The sequence below is a fragment of the Erinaceus europaeus genome, chromosome 11 (assembly GCF_950295315.1).
Source record: "Erinaceus europaeus chromosome 11, mEriEur2.1, whole genome shotgun sequence".
In the NCBI taxonomy this organism is placed as follows: Eukaryota; Metazoa; Chordata; class Mammalia; order Eulipotyphla; family Erinaceidae; genus Erinaceus; species Erinaceus europaeus.
The window spans coordinates 69,577,353-69,598,056 of NC_080172.1; the positions used below are offsets into that span (position 1 = coordinate 69,577,353).

The 20,704-nt window shown below is 44.0% G+C and overlaps 2 protein-coding genes across 20 annotated transcripts in view; one reads left to right on the forward strand and one right to left on the reverse strand.

Annotated features, from left to right (window-relative positions):
• The window catches only part of PDE4DIP (phosphodiesterase 4D interacting protein), a 245,515-nt gene extending 239,239 nt beyond the window's left edge, over nucleotides 1–6,276 (forward strand). For 8 of the 18 annotated variants that reach the window (XM_060201987.1, XM_060201988.1, XM_060201991.1 and 5 more), the window contains 4 exons: nucleotides 1,143–1,286; nucleotides 2,437–2,575; nucleotides 2,878–2,924; nucleotides 5,282–6,276. In XM_060201987.1, the coding sequence (XP_060057970.1) occupies nucleotides 1,143–1,286; nucleotides 2,437–2,575; nucleotides 2,878–2,924; nucleotides 5,282–5,323 (372 nt within the window). In that variant the 3' untranslated portion in view covers nucleotides 5,324–6,276. Of the gene's footprint in view, nucleotides 1–1,142; nucleotides 1,287–2,436; nucleotides 2,576–2,877; nucleotides 2,925–4,625; nucleotides 4,687–5,281 lie in introns of those variants that run through there. The other 10 variants (XM_060201993.1, XM_060201992.1, XM_060201990.1 and 7 more) reach the window with 5 other exon arrangements.
• PRKAB2 (protein kinase AMP-activated non-catalytic subunit beta 2) overlaps nucleotides 1–20,704 on the reverse strand; it is a 62,799-nt gene that overhangs the window by 15,706 nt on the left and 26,389 nt on the right. The window lies entirely within an intron of this gene.

Genomic DNA, 20,704 nt, shown 5'->3' on the forward strand with positions numbered 1-20,704 from the left:
CCATCAGAACCACAGGAAAGTGTGTGTGTGGCCCCTCCAGCAGCATCACTGGAAATTGTGCTAAGCATAGACACGGTGTTTATTATCTGAAGGGGCTTTACTGACACCAAGGCCAGCTGTGGACGCAGTAGTCCAGCTTACTCAGGTGGACGATTTAGCCCCATATGGTTTTGTGTATGGATAGCCAAGAAGTCTGACCAACCCAGGAGCTCCCTGTTGAGACTGAGCAGGGGTTCTGCCATGAGAGGAAGAGGAAGAGAGAGAGACACCACCCTCCAGCTCTGTGCTGTCCCTGCCACTGCACATAAAGGGCACGCAGGGAGAGCCATGCCTGGGAGCTCCCACACTAGACAGGAAGACATACTTGAGGGCAAACAAGTCCAGGGGGGCTCTAGACACAGTGGCGGAGTCATCCTCTGGGGGTGGAAACACAAGTGCAGAAATTACCATATCACAGGACAGAAAAACAGTAGGTGCACGGAGGACAGTGCTGGGGAAACGTGAAGGCTCTCTCTGTGGAAGAGGCATTCTGGGTAAAGATAGGGCACTTCCATCCATGGAGCTACAAATGATTCTACCCATTGAAGCACTGGGCATGACTTAGGGAAGGAAAATAGAAGCAGGCACAAAACTTGAAGACCACAAACTCTGGCACACAGAGCATCACTGGAAAACTTAGCAAGACTGGAAGGCTGGAATCAAATAGATTCTTGCACGTGGCCACTTACTGCTGAGGTCAAAGAATTTAGACCTGTAGGTTAGAAAAGGGACCTAGGCTGGGGAGATAGCAAAATTGTTATGTAAAAAGACTTTCATGCCTGAGGCTCTGAAATCCTAGGTTCAGTCCCCAGCACCACCATAAGCCAGAACTGAGCAGTGCTCTGGTAAACAAAAATAAAACAAAACCAAGCCCCAAAACCTAAATTGGAGGTGAGAGTGTTCTGCAGACACCTATTACAAAGAGATGATAAACTGTAAATTATACCCATGTGTCAACCCATTTTCTCCTCAATAAAGTAAAGGGAAAGACCTAGTGGGTTCAAGTTTGCACCTCACTTACAGAGGCAGCTTGACCTCTGCCTGAAAAGAAGTAATCTTTCAGCTGCAGTGGTGTTCACAGCCTCCTCCCCACCCCTTCCCAGGTTCTCAGCAGCAAAGGCCTCCAGGAGCTCCGCAGTAGTGCTAGAGCCCTGCACCACTCCCTGGAGGAATCTGCCTCCCTCCTGACCATGTTCTGGAGAGCTGCCCTGCCAAGTTCCCAGGACCCTGTGCCACCTAGCAAAGTGGTAAGAGCCCCATTACTTACTGGTTCTGTCCCACTGGGCATTCTGTCCTTCTAGTCTCAAGCTTTCCTGCAGATTGGTGAGCTGAGACAGGACTCTAAATGCCCAGATCCACAGTCAGGTGTGAGCACAGAATATCAACCACTGTTTCCTCTCTCTGAGGTCCTCCAAATGTGGCTGTGATCTGCATGTTCAGGTCAGACTTTGGGAGAGCCAGCCATCCCAGTGCTCTCAGGACATTCTTCCTATCTATCTATCTATCTATCTATCTATCTATCTATCTATCTATCTATCTATCTATCTTTGTCAAAGGCTTAGGCACTGATTCAGAATCTTCTCACCAGAAATTTTAACTCCATATTAAAGTCACTGGCACCTTAGGAGACCCAACTCAACCAATATGACACGCGTATTTACAAAGTCACACACAGTCTTGAACTAATCAAGTTGAATTTTCAGACATTAATATTCCTGAACTAGCAAGTGTACTTGTGACACTTGAGGGAAATAAATGGTGTGGGGCTGGCCAAAAAGGTCACTAGGATTATATTAGGATTGTATGCTGCTTTGCCATGTGTGAAACCCAGGTTCAAGACCAACCCCCACGGGTCTTCACATCTCTCTCTATCCATCTCTCTCCTTATCTCTCTCTCTCTCTCTCTCTCTCTCTCTCTCTCATGGAAGGGAGGGGAATAGAGGGGTGGGCAGACACCAGTGGTGTCAAGACTAAAGCATTGGACTCTCAAGCATGAGGTCCAGGGTTTGATCCCTGGCATTACATATGCCAGAGTAGTGCTCTGGTCCTCTTTCTCCTTCTTTCTCATTAATAAATATTTAAAAAAAAATCAGAGAGGGAAAAGCAGCAATTGGGAAGAGGCAGAGATATAGACCCCCGAATAATCCAATACATGTTCAGTTCAGGGCAGATAAGAAGGGTGGGTACAAAATTTAGAGACTAAGTTTAAGACTACCTCAGTGCCCCTACCCAGTGGCTCACTCTAAGCTGTCATCAGCTAGGTGGCTTTAGAAGCTTCAGTGGAGGGAATTCAGTCTGGACATAGTTGGTGGAGTCCTCCTTTGGATCACAAAGAGCCACAAAATAAAGATGTTCTCAGCTTTCTGATCATGACAGAGAGCTTGTCCTCTTCCCCAGGGAGAGGCCATGAAAAGGGAACTTCTGGAATTGAAAACTAAACTATCCAAACAGGAAAGTCTCCTTCAGAGCACTACAGAGAGTCTGAAGTTGGCCAACCGTCAGAAGGAGAGTATGGAGCAGTTCATCTTCAGCCAGCGTATGTGCCCCGGGGCCTGGTGTGTGTGTGGTGGGAAGCAGGGAGCCATGGAGGGGGGCTGCCAGGCTACCCTTCCCTGAGGATGCACAGCAAGCCTGGGGAGGGGAGAATGGTGTGAATTCTTTCGTACCAGGAGTCATTGTGAATGAGGAGTGACTGGGGGTGGTAGCCTGAGACTGAGACACCAACCTGAGGCCCTTCAACCAGAGTAGAAAGAAGTGTTTCAGTATACATCCCTATAGCATGCATGGGCCCAACTGGTAATTTCTTCTTTTCTTGGTGGGGGGACTTTTTTGTTCCAGTGACCAGGACACATGATGTATTGAAGAAGGCAAGGACTAATTTGGAGGTAAGGAAACCACTGTAATAATCAGAGCCATGTAACTGTCCCAAACCCATTGCACTCTGTCCTCAGAGTCCTCCACCTGCTCTGCCCGCCCCCCCCCCCCCCCCCACTGAGGGTGGACTTCTCATCCACTGCTGGGAGTACAGGCCCTCAGTAAGCATCTTTCAAGCATCCACCTCCACCAAACCTCCCGCACAAAGCAGCCCTCACATCTGATACCTGTCTATTCTCACATCCTTATCCTATTCTGCTCCAACTATTCCCTTCTTCACAAGTTAGGAATCTAGGGAAATACAGTTCAATGGGTTCTTGGGGTTAGAGGACACGTGAGTTTAGCTCTGAGTCAACTTTCAGTGGGGCGAGGCCAGGTGTTGGCACACCTGGTGGAGTGCTCATGTGCAAGGACCCAGGTTCAAGCCCATGGTCCCCAGCTTCAGGGGGCAAGCTTCACTAGTGATAGAGCAATAGAGCTGTGAAGCCGTGGTGTAGATGTCTCTCTCTGTCATCTCCCTTTCCCCTCTCAATTTCTGTATGTCCTATCAAAAGAGAGAGAGAGAGAGAGAGAGAGAGAGAAGAAAGGATAAGAGAGGAGAGGAGAGAGGAGAGGAGAGGAGAGGAGAGGAGAGGAGAGGGGAGGGGAGGGGAGGGGAGAGGAGAGGAGAGGAGAGGAGAGGAGAGGAGAGGAGAGGAGAGGAGAGGGGAGGGGAGAGGGGAGGGGAGGGGAGGGGAGAGGAGAGGAGAGGGGAGGGGAGGGGAGGGGAGGGGAGGGGGGAGGGGAGGGGAGGGGAGGGGAGAGGGGAGGGGAGGGGAGGGGAGGGGAGGGGAGGGGAGGGGAGAGGAGAGGGGAGAGGGGAGGGGAGGGGAGGGGAGAGGGGAGGGGAGGGGAGGGGAGAGGAGAGGAGAGGAGAGGAGAGGAGAGGAGAGGAGAGGAGAGGAGAGGAGAGGAGAGGAGAGGAGAGGAGAGGAAAGAAAGATGGATGGAAGGATAGAAGGAAAAGAAGGAAAGGGGAAAAATGGTCATCAAGATCAGTGGATTCATTATGCAGGCACCAAGCCCCGGCAGTAACCCTGGCTACAAAACAAATATCTTTCAGTGAGGCTTCATCTTCAACTATATAAAGTAAATAAAAATAAGGCGCAACTTATTCCATTGATTCCACTGCACCACCATTGGAATAGGCACACCGATTTCACTGATTTTTTTCAGTTTGTGTTAGAAAATTAACAGTATTTTATGAGTGTAAAGATTTCAAGTGTAAGATTTCAAGGTTATACTTTCACTCCCATACATGGTATATGTAAGTCACCATACCCTCCACCAAAGTCCCCCATTTGATTTAGTAGACTTTTTTCCCCCTTAAACTACATCACAACAGAAAACTTGAGTTTTGTTGACCTAAAAGAGAAGTAGGCAATAAATACTACAACCTAAGTGGACAGGTATTTTGCCAGTCTGGTAACACTTTCTCTGCATCTACATACATCAGTGTTACTTTGAAGAAAATCTTGAGGTGCTTGAAATGGCTTAAAAAGCAGAAACTAGGTCTTTTAACTTGGACTTTAAAGCTTTGCCACAGACAGTTAAGTATTCTCCTAGGAATGTCCCTAAATTGTGAGGTAAGACAATGGGTTGGGCCATGATTTTACTCTCCTTTTTCATTTCTAACTCCCCTGTGTTTTTCTCTGATGATCCTCTTTCCTGAGCCATTTTAGAAGAACACTCACAAGATTGCCACTGTAAAGCCTTATTCCTGCCCCAGCAAAGGTAACACAAAAGCCTCATGAATCCTCTGGCTTCCCCTCATTTGGAAGTTTCCTCTTTACTTTCACTAGGCTCTTGGAAAGGACTTGAGGCCCAGCTTCTAACCTAAGGCTTGTCACTAACTGGTTGAGTGGCTTTGGCTTGCCCCTCAGTCTTTGGAGTCTGGGCCTCTAGTGTGTCAGAGATGCTACTAGATTGTTAGATCCCTGAGGTCCCCTCCCCTCTCAAGGTAAATGGACTGGAATTACGCAAGGGACTTCCTGCCCTGTGCAGGGATTTCCTTCCTACAACAGGCTCTTCCTATATGTGCATGGACCATACTAAACATTTCTTTTCCTGGGAGATCACAATAACCCTCATTTTGCTGCAGAGCTAGTGGCAGGAGCCAGCAGTTGCTATGAGGTGACCTGTTACAGGACCCTCCCCTTATAGATGGTAGTGGAGGGGGCTTACCCTCTAACCCAGTGGCTTTTCCAACCCCATAGATCATCCTCATCATACTCCTGGATTCAGTCCCCCTCAGCTTTCATTCAGTTTCAGCCAGCACTTAGCAGAAACTAGCACAGGCTATTTATTACTTGACTTCTTTTTTCTCCAGGTGAAATCTCTAAAGGCTCTGCCAGGCACTCCAGTCTCGTGACCCTTGCCTTCCAGGAGCCATATAAGAAGTAAAGCCCCAAGAACTCCTTAAAACAGCAGGAAGAATGGGCCTCCCCTCTTTTTGCACAGCTGCCTGTCTGCTGAGAAGGATCTGGGTCCCTTGCTCCAAACCTCTGAAGTATCTAGAAGAGTGAGTCAGAGGTGCGTCCCAGAGAGGCCGGAATATGAGTGGAGAGCCTGTCTTTCCTGCACTTACGGAACCTTGGGCCAGGGTCCACTTGGCCCAGCACTCAGCAAAACACATAGTTCGTGGAAGACGTAGTGACACTGTTTATCAGCAACCCCATGGCTTGCAGACTCTTTGCCAGCTGATTTCTCACCTCAGCACCTACCCACAGATGTTCAACTCAGGGGAAATCAGACCCTGCTTCTTATGACTGGGGCATATGTCCCCTCACTGGAGTCTCAGTGCTTCTAGAATCACAGGACAAAACAGCAGTGCCAGCTCAACTCACACCAGACCTCAGTGTCTGCACCTCAGCACCTGAGTGCACAGAATCCATGTGGGGGAAGAGGTGACTTCCCAAATACCATTATCATGCTTCCACTCACATCTATTTCTACTCTTTCGTGGTCTCAAAGGGCACTGATTCTCTTTAAACGTACTGTTCCATCTTATCATCTTAAATTCTCCCAGAGGAATTGGGGAATAATGGCCAGACCAAGCCCACTGAAATTCTTATGTAAAGCAAACCAGTGCTCATTTTAAAGTAATATGTAAGAGACCCCAGTTGTGCTGAAACCCAGCCTGTGTCTTCACAGAGCTTTAGAATGTGTATGTGTGTACACATGTATGATAGCTATTTATATATGTGGCTCTATCTGCTAAAGGCCCTTGTAACTGGTGGGCAGGGTCGGTGAAAGGAAACGAAACAGTCTTTATGGTGGCTATTATAGCAGAAGTGTATGAAGAAATAAAAAGGTTTTTCTTCACCTGGCTTTCAAATTTCTGCAACTACTTCTAGGTCAAAAGTAGATAAGTAGAAAGTAAACAGCAACTGTCACTCAGAAGATAATGTCTGAGGCCTACATGTAAAAGAATGTTTTCCCCTTTTTTGTCAGTATATAAGAACCTTCCATCTAAAGATATAAAGGGGTGGCTCTTAAATCTGAAACACCTTACAATCATCTGTGGATATCAGAAGCTACTTTTTGAGCTTTAATCCTAAGAGATTTAGTTGATTTGGGCCCTAGAATTTGTACTTGTTCATAGGAGCACACCTGGTGGTTCTGATCTAGGTCTGCTGTAGATCAGCTTTAAAACTGTACTATAACATGAATCAAAACTAAAATGTTGTACTTTGGTTAAGAATTTTAATTGAAACCCAACACCTGAGCCCCCCCCACACACACACTATATTCAAAGGAAGCTTTCGTGCTGTGGTCTCCTTCACTCTTTTTCTCTCTGCCTTCTGTTTCTATCTAAAAACAAGACAAAACAAAGCAGGCCTTATTGAAAAGTATGCCATTTCCTGACAGGCAACAGACATCACACCCTAAGGTAGCACTGAGCAGTGCTCTCTGGTTAAAAAGCAAAAATTGTATGGGGGGGTTGGGTGGTAGTATATCGGGTTAAGCATACATGGCGCGAAGCGCAAGGACCGGGTAAGGATCCTGGTTCGAGGCCCCGGCTCCCCACCTGCAGGGGAGTCGCTTCACAGGCAGTGAAGGAGGTCTGCAGATGTCTTTCTCTCTCCCTCTCTGTCTTCCCCTCCTCAATTTCTCTCTGTCCTATCCAACAACAATAAGAATAGCAATAAAGCCCACAACAATATGACAAGGACCCCAAAAAGGAAAAGAAAAAAAAAAAGGTCTCCAGGAGCAGTGGATTCGTGGTGCAAGCACTGAGCCCCAGCAATAACCCAGGAGGCAAAAAAAAAAAAAATTGTATGGGGGTGGGGAGACTGGGTGGTGCTCTCTCTCCTTCTATCTCACCTCCTATATAGAAAAAGCTACCAGGAACACAGGCACCAAACCCCAGTGGTAAGCCTGATGGCAATAAATAAATAGCATGTACATATGTCATAGAACTGAAATATGGATCTAAGAATATCATAGGACATTTTTGCTTTTTAGAAATGAAATAAAGATAACAATCCAGTTTTCTAAAAAAAAGTTTTAGAAAATTAAAACAAGCAGTAGGAAGAGATAACCATTATCCCACAACCACCAGTACCTACAATAACAAGGTTCATTGGCAGCTCCCCACCTATGTATAAGCCCTGCCTTCATTCAGTGGAGTGACCTTTTTTTTCCATGAGGTTGTCATCCCATGAAATCTCCCAAAAAAAATATAAATAAATAAAAGGAAATGGAAGTTGGATGGGTCCATAGTCACCTTGCAGAATCTGAGTCCAGCATTACTCATTCTCAGTTGATACATATAGAGATGTCAACCTTGTTCAAAAGAAAATCCAAGAAGATCCTTGGCCTAGGCCATTCTTACAAGTTATCTACTACACCATGAAATCATAAACCTGGTGATTGACCTCATTCTGCAGTCATGGATCATTCTCAACAAGGGGGAAGAAGGTTGTTAAGTGCCAGTGTCAGCAAATGAACATAATTAAGCAGACCAGAAAGGCCCAATCAGAGTAACTGCTTAGACCAATGACTAAGTAATCCCTAGTAGAAATCAGTTCAGTTGCCATAACAAAAAGCCATGTATTGGGTCACTTAAAAAGCAATATTTTCCTGTAATTCTGGAGGTTGGAAATCCAAGTTCAGGAATGAGGCTTCCAAGATTATAAATTCCTATCAACCTGATGAGTCTCTCTTCCTGGGTTGCAGATAATCCACTTCTCAATTCGTCGTCAAAGGGTCTTTCTTCAATGGTGTTTCCTTTCCTAAATAGAAGCCCATTCTGGTTGGTGTTGCTTCTTTCAGGATGCCACACCAGGAATATCATTTAACCTTAGTCCCTTCCTTGAAGTCACCTTCTTAAATATAGCCACGTTGGAGATTAAGGTTCATCATATGAAACTTGGGCAGAGGCAGGCACTCAAACCACAGCCTCTTCTTATAAATGGTGTTGGCAACCAGGCCCCCTTCCCTCCCTACTTGTCCCACCAGCCCAGCTTGTGACTGTTGAAGCTGCCCTTCTGCTGCATGTGCTCTGACTGGACCACCTCACAATGCCCCCTCAGGGTTGCTAAGCAACAGCAATGCCCTCCCTCTTGGTCAGCAGGTGCTCTGATCAGTTGGTGGTTTGGGGCAAGCAGAGTCTGTGGTGTGTGCTCCAGTGGGGGCTATGTTGTGTGTGCAGCATGGGACTTGATCGAGGGAGGGATGGCATCATGGTGGAATGGCAGTGGGAGCAAAAGAGAATAGGAGAAAGGGAGGGAGACTTTGGAACTCCTTGAGGCCCCCTAATGCTAATGACCTGTTTGAGGCCTGTTAGGATGCCAGATGTGCATTCAAATAGATCACCTCCTCAGCTGTGTGCTTCCAGGCGGCTCTTCTCCCTCAGGCACTTTAGTGTCTGCAGCCATAGCCTCCACCCCAGAAGCTGTCCTCATCTGATCAATGGATTTGCTTTGCCTATTGGGCCTGAGACAGACCACAGACAGGCCCATTCCTTCTGGGACTGTAACTGTGTGGCTGTGTTTGCTTGACTGTTGTGGGATTTCCCTTTCTCCTTCCTCACCCTCTGTCCCATCTAAGGCTGATTATCTTTTTTTTTTTTTTTTCTGAAGCTGTATCAGACTAATGAAAGGTATAAAACCACCACTGGGAAGAAGCGCACCTCTTATAATAAGGTATTTCTTCAAAGGAGAGGACCTTGTTGGGAACTCATGGCAGACTTTGAGCAGAGGTGCCCAGTGAGTATGAAGAAGGTGCAGTGAAGACCCATGAGCCATCCCCACGCCCTTGTTGCTCTCTTGCTTCCATCTGACCTATCCACAGGATGCCTTCTGGAAGAGGGAAGGTTCTCAAGGCTGGTCGGCATGACTCAAGTGCTGATTGGATGATTCATTCACCCCTAGATCCACCCACACTCTCGTTGGCTGCTCCAGGATGTGCCTTACCATTGGGTCCTTTGTCCTATCTCCATCTCTGACTTTTTTGACCTCCATGAGTGTGACTTCTGTGTATTGTCTTCAGCAGAATTAGGTCTGCCAAGGTTGCAGCATTACTAGATCTCAGTATGTGCCCCCCTCCTACTCATCCTTGTTTGTCCAAAACTGGAAGCAGTATCTGGGACCTATAGGCCCATGCACTCTTGCTTTGGAAACCAAGCCTAGAGCTGCAAGACCAGCAAACAAGGAGATATCTTCACCCAGCCCTGGCTGTCCTCCTCGTCCTTCAGCTTGCTCCAGCTTCCCAGGCAATGTCCTTTCCTCTCCCCAGTCACCAACCTACAGTTTAGCTGACTATGAAGGAACACTAGCAATGGAGCTTCTGGATCCCAGAATCTCTTTCTAAATGTTGACCAGCTGCAGTGCAGGGAGAGGGGCTAGGAAGGTGAGTAGAGTGTACTGGGGTTTCAGTGGGTGGGTAGATGAGGAAAGTCTCATGGTGGAGATGAGTGTCACTCCTTGGAAAACTACAATTTTCCTTCAGTCTCTGGCTCCTTCTCATTCTTTGTGCCCACCAGGTCTTGGGACCTTGGCTCAGTGCTCAGCATATTTCCTTGTGGGAGCCATATGGAACATTTCCTCATCCCCTGCCCCAAGTTGAGCTTTTTTGAAAGTCCAAAGAAGAGCTTTAGTGGGACCTGGAAAGTGGATGGGGATGTTGCTGCCCCTGAACCTCCACACCCTGCCTCAGAAATACTCTGCCTCTCCATTCACTTAGCCTTTTCCTGCCTCCCACCAGTGTCCAGCCTGTGACTTCTCTCTGGGCTCTTCTTCCTGGCAACTTCTTTCTTGTAGGTACATATATTCTTTTCCAGTGGGTTCTCTTTGCCCTCTCTGCCTTGTTTCCACCCCCTTGGCTGTGGGGGTTCCACTCCTGCAAGTCCTGGAATATCTCATATCCTCATTTGTTATTGACTCCACTGATTAGGATTTGTTCCTAACACACAAGGTTCTTCTGCCCATGCAGATGGACCATTTCCCTTCTGTGTCTGATTTTGTGAAAGGACAGAGGTTCAACCCCATCCCCACCCCCCAGACCGATCTGTAAACTGTGTTTGGGCAGAAGTGTAGCCATGGGGCTATTGTATCTGATAACTTATTGAGACATGGGGGTGGGGATGGAACTAGGAACCAGTTCAGAGGACGCTGGAAATGTATATCTCAGAAGCAACAGGTTTTATTGGATGGCTTGTTTTTGTTTTTTTTTTTATCCCTAGCAAACATTTTATTAGTGATTTAATAATGATCAATAAGATTGTGGGGTAAGAGGAGTACAATTCTATAGAATTCCTACTACCACAGTTCTGTATCCTATCCCCTCCATTGGAAGTTTCCCTATTCTTTATCCCTCTGGGAGTATGAACTGAAGATCTTTATGGGGTGCATAAGGTGGGAGGTCTGGCTTCTATAATTGCTTCTCTGCTGGACATGGGCATTGACAGGTTGATCCATGCCCCCAGCCCATTTCTCCCTAGTGGGGTAAGGCTCTGGGGAGATGGGGTTCCAGGACACATTGGTGAGATCCCTAGCAAATATTTTTTAAAGTATTTTATTTATTATTGGATATAAATTGAGAGGAGAGGGATATATATAAGAAAGAGAGAGAGAGAGAGAGAGAGAGAGAGAGAGAAACACTTGTAGCCCTGCTTCACCACTTGTGAAGATTTCCCCCTGCAGGTGGGGACTAGAGTCTTGAACCCAGGTCCTTGTGCACTGTAATGTGAGCACTTAACCAGGCGTGTCACCACCTGGTCCCACAAACATTTTTTATGGACGTCAACTTGCTTAATAATATAGGCTTTTAGGAGCAACCTCAGAGGGATTTATAGGTGGACTACTCTCTCACTATATGTCAATCATTGCACCCTCCACTGACATTCCAAGGCCATTGCCCTTAACAGAAACCTTCTCAAAAAAACAAGCAAACAAAAAAGATGGGGAAGGGGGAAACTCTCCTACCCTAACTCTCCCTCCACTCTTTTATCATTTTTAGAAACTAGAGGTTTTGGTTATTATAATTGTCAAAAGCTTATTTTTTTATTCCACTTGTGAGTGCAACCACTTGGGATCTGTCTTTGCTTCTTTACTTACCTGAGCACCATCGCTTTTTTTAAAAAATTTTTATTTATAAAATGGAAATAATGACAAGACCATAGGATAAGAGGGGTACAATTCCAGATGAGCAGCAGCAGATCTGTTTCTCTCCTCTCTTCTCCTCTCCTCTCCTCTCCTCTCCTCTCCTCTACTCTCCTCTCCTCTCCTCTCCTGGATCAACTAGGAATACTAAAGGAGACCACCTGGGACTGAAACAAGACAAGACTAGAATGACTACAGGAATTCACCAAATCACTAGGGAGAGACTAAGTGGCTGGTAACAGTCAGACTATCAGTTGAGACACCACCTCCAGTCTGTTCCACCAAACAGGGGGACAGCTGAAGGGAGGAGAGGACTCCCCGGAGACTCACCAAGTACAACCCTAAGTCTCCATTGCTACTGCCCTCAGAATCTGGAGCAGCGGCAGGGAGGGACACCGGGGGACAGAGATCTAACCAGGAAATTCAGGAAAAGACCTATACCTCAGTGGCATAGTTGTGAAAGGGGCTGTGAAAGTCTCTTTGCATAACCACAGGACTATCTCTGCCACACCCTGCCTTATCTCTTGGTTAGGATTCAATGATTAAGTTAAGAAGCCTACTTATAGTTAGAAGCCCTCAGGCTCCCATAGCCTACAGAGAAGGAAAAAAAATAAATAAATAAAAAGAGGATTTTAAATCACTGAGCTCCAACTCAGGGATTAAAATACTATTGAAACAACTGTTAACTTCCACCACTGTGAACCCTTTAATTACCTCACTTAGAAACAAGTCAATCCAGGAAATAGTGATCAGTAATTTGAAAAGTACTAAGAGAGGGAACTCATAACATAATATATAAAATGGGTAAACCAACAAGAAGAAATACTGGAGAAACTAACCAGGACAACAGTCCAGCTAAAAGCCCCCCAAAGGATGAAGCACAAAATAACAAGTTCAACATCCAAACATTAGCTAAGGAAATAATCACAGGAGTGAGTAAAGAGTTTGAAAGAACTGTCATCAGAAATGCAGAAACAACATATGAGACTCTGGAAGAAAACACTATCTCAAGGTTATTAGAGAGCTGAAAGCTGAAATAGCTGAGCTAAGAACACAACTAGCTGAACAAGCTAAAACAGTATCAGAACAGGGAAACAAAATAGATGAACTCCAGAAAACAGTAGAGAACAGAGAGAATAGAATCAGTGAGGCTGAAGACAGAATTAGCAAGATCGAGGATGAATTAGAGACAACTAAAAAAGAAGTAAGAGATCTCAAAGAGAGATTAAGAGATGCTGAAAACAACAACAGAGACCTATGGGATAACATCAAAAGAAACAATTATTGGCTTATCAGAGGAAGAGAGGGAGAGGAAGAAAGCATTCTTCAGGCCATAATGGCTGAAAACTTGTCTAGACAACATAAAAGACATAAAGAGTCAAGAAACCCAGAGGGTCCCAAACAGAATTAACCCAGACCTAAAGACACCAAGACACATCATATTTAGAATGGAAAGGAATAAGGATAAAGAAAGGATCCTGAAGGCTGCAAGAGAAAAACAAAGAGTCACCTATAGAGGAAAACCCATAAGATTAGCAGCAGACTTCTCCACACAAACACTACAGGCCAGAAGAGAATGGCAAGATATCTACTGAGTGCTCAATGAGAAAGGCTTTCAACCAAGAATACTGTATCCTGCTAGACTATCATTCAGACTAGATGGAGGTATCAAAACCTTCTCAGACAAGCAACAGTTAACAGAATCAACTATCACCCAGCCTGCCCTGAAAGAAGTTCTGAAAGGTCGTTTATAAACAGTCAGACCATCATAAATAGGACATATATCAGAACACTCTAAAACTCTACAAGAATGGTATTAAAATATCTTTTATCTTTGATATCAATAAATATCAATGGCCTGAATTCACCTATTAAAAGACACAGAGTAGGAAGATGGATCAGAAAATACAGCCCAACAATATGCTATCTACAGGAAATCCACCTAACTCAACAAGACAAACACAGACTTAAAGTGAAAGGATGGAAAACTATCATACAAGCCAATAACCCACAAAAAAGGGCAGGAACAGCTATTCTCATATCTGACACGATAGACTTTAAAATAGATAAGATCAAAAAAGATAGGAATGGACACTACTTAATGCTCAGAGGATCAGTCAATCAAGAGGACTTAACAATTATTAACATCTATGCACCCAATGAGAAGCCATCTAAATACATCAAATGTCTACTGAAAGAGCTACAGCAATATATTAACAGCAACACAGAGGAGGGGACTTCAACACCCCACTCTCTCAACTTGACAGATCATCCAGGCAGAAAATCAATAAAGATATGAGGGAGCTAAATGAGGAGATAGATAAACTAGAACTATTGGACATTTTCAGAGTAATTTACCCCCCAAAACTGGAATACACATTTTACTCAAGTCCACATGGGTCATCCTCAAGGATAGACCATATGTTAGGCCACAAAGACAGCATCAGAAAATTCAAGAGCATTGAAATCATCCCAAGCATCTTCTCAGACCACAATGGAATTAAACTAACATTTAACAACAAAAGATTAGTAATAGTCCCAAAATGTGGAAGCTTAACAGTACACTTCTTAACAACCTATGGGTTAAAGAAGAAATCAAGGAAGAAATCAAAATGTTTTGAGTCTTCAATGAAAATGAAGACACAAGCTATCAAAATATTTGGGACACAGCTAAGGCAGTACTGAGAGGGAAGTTCATAGCTATACAAGCACACATTAGGAAACAAGAAAAAGCACAAATAAACAGCCTGATTGCACATCTTAAAGACCTAGAAGAAGAAGAACAAAGGAACCCTAAAGCAACCAGGACAGAAATCACTAAAGTTAGGGCAGAAATCAATAACATTGAGAATAAGAAAACCATACAAAAGATCAATGAAAGTAAATGTTGGTTCTTCGAAAGAGTGAACAAAGTCGACAAACTTTTAGCCAGACTAACAAAACAAAAAGGAAGACCCAAATAAATCGGATACTAAATGAAAGAGGAGATATCACAACAGACACCGCAGAAATTCAACATATCATGCGAGGCTTCTATGAACAACTATATGCCACCAAGCTAGAGAACCTGGAAGAAATGGACGATTTCCTAGATACCTACCAACTTCCAAAACTAAGTCAAGAGGAAGTGGATAACATGAACAGGCCCATCACAGCTAGTGAAATTGAAACAGTTATCAAAAATCTCCCCAAAAATAAAAGTCCTGGACCAGATGGTTTTACAAATGAATTCTACAAAACCTTCAAAGAAGAACTAATACCTCTACTTTTAAAAGTCTTCCAGAAGATTGAAGACACTGGAATACTCCCAGCTTCTATGAAGCTAACATCACTCTGATACCAAAAGCAGACAGGGACACAACCAAAAAAGAAAACTACAGACCAATATCTGTGATGAACATAAATGCTAAAATACTGAACAAAATTCTAGCCAACCAGATACAGCAGTATAAGAGGGGTACAATTCCACACAGTTCCTACCACCTGAGTTCCATATCTCATCCCCTCCCTCGGAAGTTTTCCTATTCTTTATCCCTCTGGGAGTATGGACCCAGGATCATTATGGGGTACAGAAGATAGAAGGTCTGGCTTCTGTAATTGCTTCGCCACTTAAGATGGGCATTGACAGGTAGATCCATACTCTTCTTGCCTGGGGCTTCCTCCTCCCAGACTACCTGCTCCACCAGGCCCCTCCCTGCTGCACCTCTGCCAGTCAGCTGTTACAGTTGATGCCTCATGATTATTGTGCCCATGCACACTGGGCCTGCCTGAGACCTCACAATGCCCTTCAGGGTTGCTAAGCAACGGTGAAGCCAGGTTCTTGGTCAATGGGAGCTCTTCCTTCAATGATGGTTTGGCTCAAGAGCAGCCTATGGCCTGTGCCAGTGGAAACTGCAGTGTGTTCCATGTGGAGTCAAGTAGGGAAAGGTTGGACGAAGGGATGGTGGCATGGAAGGATGCAGGGGAGAAAAAGAAGGATAATCTGAGACTCCTGGGAATTTAGAAAGGAGGACTGAGCTGGCCCCAGTGTTTTCCTGTAACCCCCATATGATACCACCTGTGTGTTTCTGGTAGATTTTTCTCCTCAGGGACTTCAGTGCCTGGAGCCACAGACCCTGGCTCAGAAGCTTCCCCATCAGATGGAGAGATAGGACTGGCCCTGTGGGCCTGAGAGCTCAGAGGTTTATGATGCCACTTGGAAAGTAATGTGATTTACCCTTGTAATCTTTGGATCTTGTAAATCATTATTAAATCACTGATAATTTTAAAAAGGAAAGAAAAAATCCTGAAATAGTGATCAAATGATAGTACTTGAATGTTAATGAATATTCATCTATGTTTGGAGGTGATATTTGGATATAATTTGAACAGGGGGTGATACCAGCCCTGGGCTGTGGTATTTTGGAGAGCTCAGGCAGATGCAAGAGTGAAGCAAACTCTGAAGCCATGGAAAGATATGACAAGGCTATACAGCTACGTGACCCACTTTTACCAGAAGATCCCATGAATATTGCTACAAAAAGCATAATACTTGCACACAAAAGTGACAATGGGGAATGTGTCAGCTTTCAGCATTAACATAATGTTAGGATTTGTTGGTGATCAAGAAATGTGATAGTATAGACCGATGAACACATCCATGCAAAGAAGCCTTTTGTGAAGAGGGGCAAAGGATGACAACCCCACACGGTGCACACTCTGTCAGTCTCAGGGATGCTGTCAGGATGCTCAACTATAGGCAATCTAGACTTGAAAATCTTGCTCTCTGAGGAAAATGTTTTGCACAGGCATTGGAGTTGTTTAACAGCTATAATAAAGCTTTGGGCTCAAGCACATACAAGTTATAATCAGATTGAAAGTCACAAAACTGGAAAAGAACAAGATATCTTGTTCCCTGGGAAGCTGGTCAAATAGAGCTTACTAGGTTGAAGGTTAAAATAAGGGGAACAAGAACCCACTTAAACCAGTTGAAGACATGTTGGAATACATAGTAAATCACTCTATTAAAAAATTACTACTGAGGGAGAGAGAGCCAGCACATCACCCTGGCATATGAGATGCTTCAGGTCGAACTCAAGACCACATGCTTGTGAATTCAGTGTTCTGTATACTGCACTATCTCAGTCTTACAGTTTTGAAAGTTCTTGTACATTTTCACAACTGTTCAGTTGAATTGATTGGCCTGTGACTTAACTAAATTTTTGATAATGAGATAGTTGTGGGCCAGCAAAAGAGTTCACTTGGATAGTCTATCAAGTGTGCAACCCAGGTTTAAGCCCAGTCCCCATCACACTGAAGTTTTGCTGTTGTAATCTTTCACTTTTCTCTTTCTGCCTCTTTGTCCTCTCTGAGAAGACAGAGAGAGAGAGAGAGAGAGAGAGAGAGAGAGAGAGAGAGAGAGGAGAGTTTTATGTATGTGATAGAAAATGACTGCCGTTTTATATGTGCCTCCAAACATGAGTCCTACCCAACTCCTTTTGTCAGCAAGCATGACTATGGCTCAATGCCTTAATTGGTACAAGTCTCAAATTCTTATGGATTCCTTCCATGTATACTGTATAGAAAACTGTATTCTTAGCAATGCTGATATTGTTTATAATACAGGATTATCCAGAGCCATTCAGTCTTATCATGGGCAATGATGTTTGCTTTTCCTTTACAGAAAAACCTCTTCTGCAATCTATGCATTTGAAACTGAAGCTTCTGGAAAAAACAAACAAAAAAGGCTCACTAAAAAACTGCTTTTAGTGCTTTAGATGTACTCATTACTGCTTTGTGCCATGAGTTGATATGGATTTGTCTGATTCCAGTCCAATGCCATGGAGTCTGCCTTAACTACTTTTATTTCATATTTATATTCTTCTTCAAAGTTGACAACCTTGATTCCTGTTAGCATCAGGGTAATTACTAATTTTCTCTTACTATACACACAGAACAGTCTCAAATTATACTAATTCTACTACCAATAGGAAACCTACTAAGTAAACCTCAAGATATTCTTAGGATATATGGGTATACTGTCTTCACATTTCACTCAAAAATAGTCTTTTATGGATTACTTTATAATCCATAACTAAATTCATTATTTTGTTTTTGTTTATTTTTAGGTTAACATTTTCTTTTTTCTTTTTTTTAGCATATGAAAACATTAGCATAATTTTAAAGACAACAACTGGTTGTTATGCTGGGGGAAATAGCACAAGTGATAGATTCTGGGACTTGTGTACCTGAGGCTTCTGGTTTGATCCCTAGCAGCTTGTGTACCAAAGCAGAGCCCTGGCTGTACTCTGTTTCTTCCTCATCCTCATATGAAATAAATAAACAAACCTTAAACACATATTTTAAAAACTCTACATTACATTAGAGTAGCGTGGGAGGTTTTGCAGTGGGTAGAGCAGCAGACTTAAATGTGTGATGTCCCAAGTTTGATCTCTGGCATTGCATATACTAGAGTGATGCTCTAGCTCTTCTCTGTCTTTCCCTCTCCCTCTCCCTCTCCCTCTTTTTTCTCTTGTGTGTGTGTGTGTGAGAGAGAGAGAGAGAGAGAGAGAGAGAGGGAGGGAGAGGGAGGGGGGAAGGGAGAGGGAGGGGGAGAAAGAAAGATCACTCTGGCCTGTGTGATGGGAATCAAACTCAATACCTTATGCACAGAAGTTTACTGCTATACCCGCTGCAACACATTCTCTCTCCCTTTCAAATCTTTTTATTTATTTATATATTATTAAAAAATAAATATATTTTTAATTTATTTTCCCTTTTGTTGCCCTTGTTGTTTTTCATTGTTGTTGTAGTTATTGTTGTTGATGATGATGTAAGATAGGACAGAGAGAAATGGAGAGAGGAGGAGAAGACAGAGAGGGGGAGAGAAAGACAGACACCTGCAGACTGGCTTCACCGCCTGTGAAGCGACTCTCCTGCATGGGGGGGGGGGGGGGGCTCGAACCAGGATCCTTTCACCGGTCCTTGTGCTTTGTGCCACATGCGCTTAACCCACTGCGCTACCACCTGACTCCCTCAAATAAATCTTTTTGAAAGGATACACTCTGGCTATGCAGATAGCATAATGGTTATACAAAGACTTTTATGCCTGAGGTACCAAAAGTCCCAGGTTTAATCTTCAGCACCACCATAAGGCAGAGCTGAGCAGTACACACACACACACACACACACACACACACACACACACACACACAATTTTAAAATATTAAAAAGAGATAAGGGGCCAGGCAGTGGCATGCCATGCCCCACTCAAATCCAGAACAATGGGTCTGACAGGGTCAGCACCCAGGAAAACTCTCTTCAAGGAAGAAGAATTCTGGGAGTGGGTCTTGGCATCCTGAGCAGATCTAAATTGGAAACTCTGATTATTGTTTTCATTATGTACATGGTAATGATGCTGTGTAATTGGGGACAAACAGCCCCTGTTCCCAGATTAGATACAGATGAATAAGAAATGAGGTGGACAAAGTTATGGGTCATCAAATACATAAAGTTTTAGGAAAAATTCTTAATAATACTCACCTCCTCTTATGAAATATGTTAAAACTCTACGTAAAATACTATCTGCTAAGCCTACTACTCAGAAATACATCACCCCATGAAGTACGACATTACTGTGTAAAACTGCAAGGCCATCTAATCAAGAAATGAGCTTTGTTCCAGATATTGTTTATGTAAGACTGAAGGATATATAAACTCTCACTTGCTAAATAAAACTTGAGTTCAGAGTCACCCTCCAACAGAGTGTGGTGTATTCTGTTCTCCTCCTGACCCACCAGGTGGTCACCTTCAGAGTTCCCTGATCCTTCCTGCTGCTCCTCCACCTGAGCGATCTGTCGCAGTGGCACACCTAGTTAAGCATACACATTTACAGTGCTCAAGGACTGGGTTCAAGTCCCTGGTCCCCACCTGCAAGGGGAAAGCTTCGTGAGTGGTGAAGCAGTGCTGCAGGTGTCTCTCTGTCTTCTCACCCTCTCTATCTTACCTTCCCTTCTTAATTTCTGTTTCTATCCAATTAAAAATTTTTTAAAAAGAAAAGAGATAAGGAGGTTGGGGGTAAATCAGAACACTACCTATAAAAAAAAAAATGTTGCTCAACCCAACAGTCTAAACTCTCTACCCCAGTTGGCCAAGTGAAGCCCTGGGATTTTAGAACCATGGAGTTCTTGTCCCAAAGAGACTCTCCTCTCCTCTCCCCAGTTAAGCTACCTCCATGCACATCACCTGAAGCATCTTTCTTCCATTTTCTATATTTATTGTTTGTTTGCTTGTTTAATGAGAACACTGCTCAGCTCTGACTTAAGTTGGTGCAAGGGATTGAACTTGGAGTTTCAGAGACTGAGGCATGAAAGTCTTTTGCAGAACCATTGTGCTATCTCCCTTAACCTCTTTCACTTTGTAAATCACATTAAACACATAAACACAATAAACACATAGGCTTACTCTTCTTGTATATGACGTGATAAATGAATGTGTGTGTGTGTGGGAAACTTCAGTGTCTACCCCCCCCCCCCACACACACACACAGATTAAACTCCCTAAGAATAACTAGCCTATGGGATATGGCCTACAGATCTGGTGGATATCATTGTCTGCTTAATCTGAGTAGTATACTTCAGTGAAGGGACTTGTCATCTCTCTTTATTCCTCCACTACAATCTCACATTCTGCTCAATTCTTCTCATGAGTTATGAGTTGGGTTATGTTCAGGTGGTGGTAGGAGAGCCTGGGCCAAGTGTCTATGCCACTGAAAGTTTAAAAGCCAGGCGGCTCTGTGTCATGTGTGGTTTGAGCCCAGCCCCCACTGCCCTGGGGGAAATTTGGGTCCTCTGGTGTGCCTTTCTCCCTCTGTATCTAAAAGTCAGTCTTGATTGGTGAAGCCTGGGGACAGTGATAAGAAAAAAATCAAAGCAACAGCAAAAATGGAGGGCTGGCTAAGAAGGTGCATGCTCTACAGCACTCTTTTTTTCTGCTTAGCAATGACTCCCAGACTCATATTTGTATGGTTATTCACATTCTGAATCCTAAAATATTATATCTTGCTTTAAAAATTTATTGATAGGGCTGTGGAGGACAGCATAATGTTTATATATATATATATGACTCTCATGTTTGAGGTTTAAGGTCTCAGGCTCAATCCGTTGCAC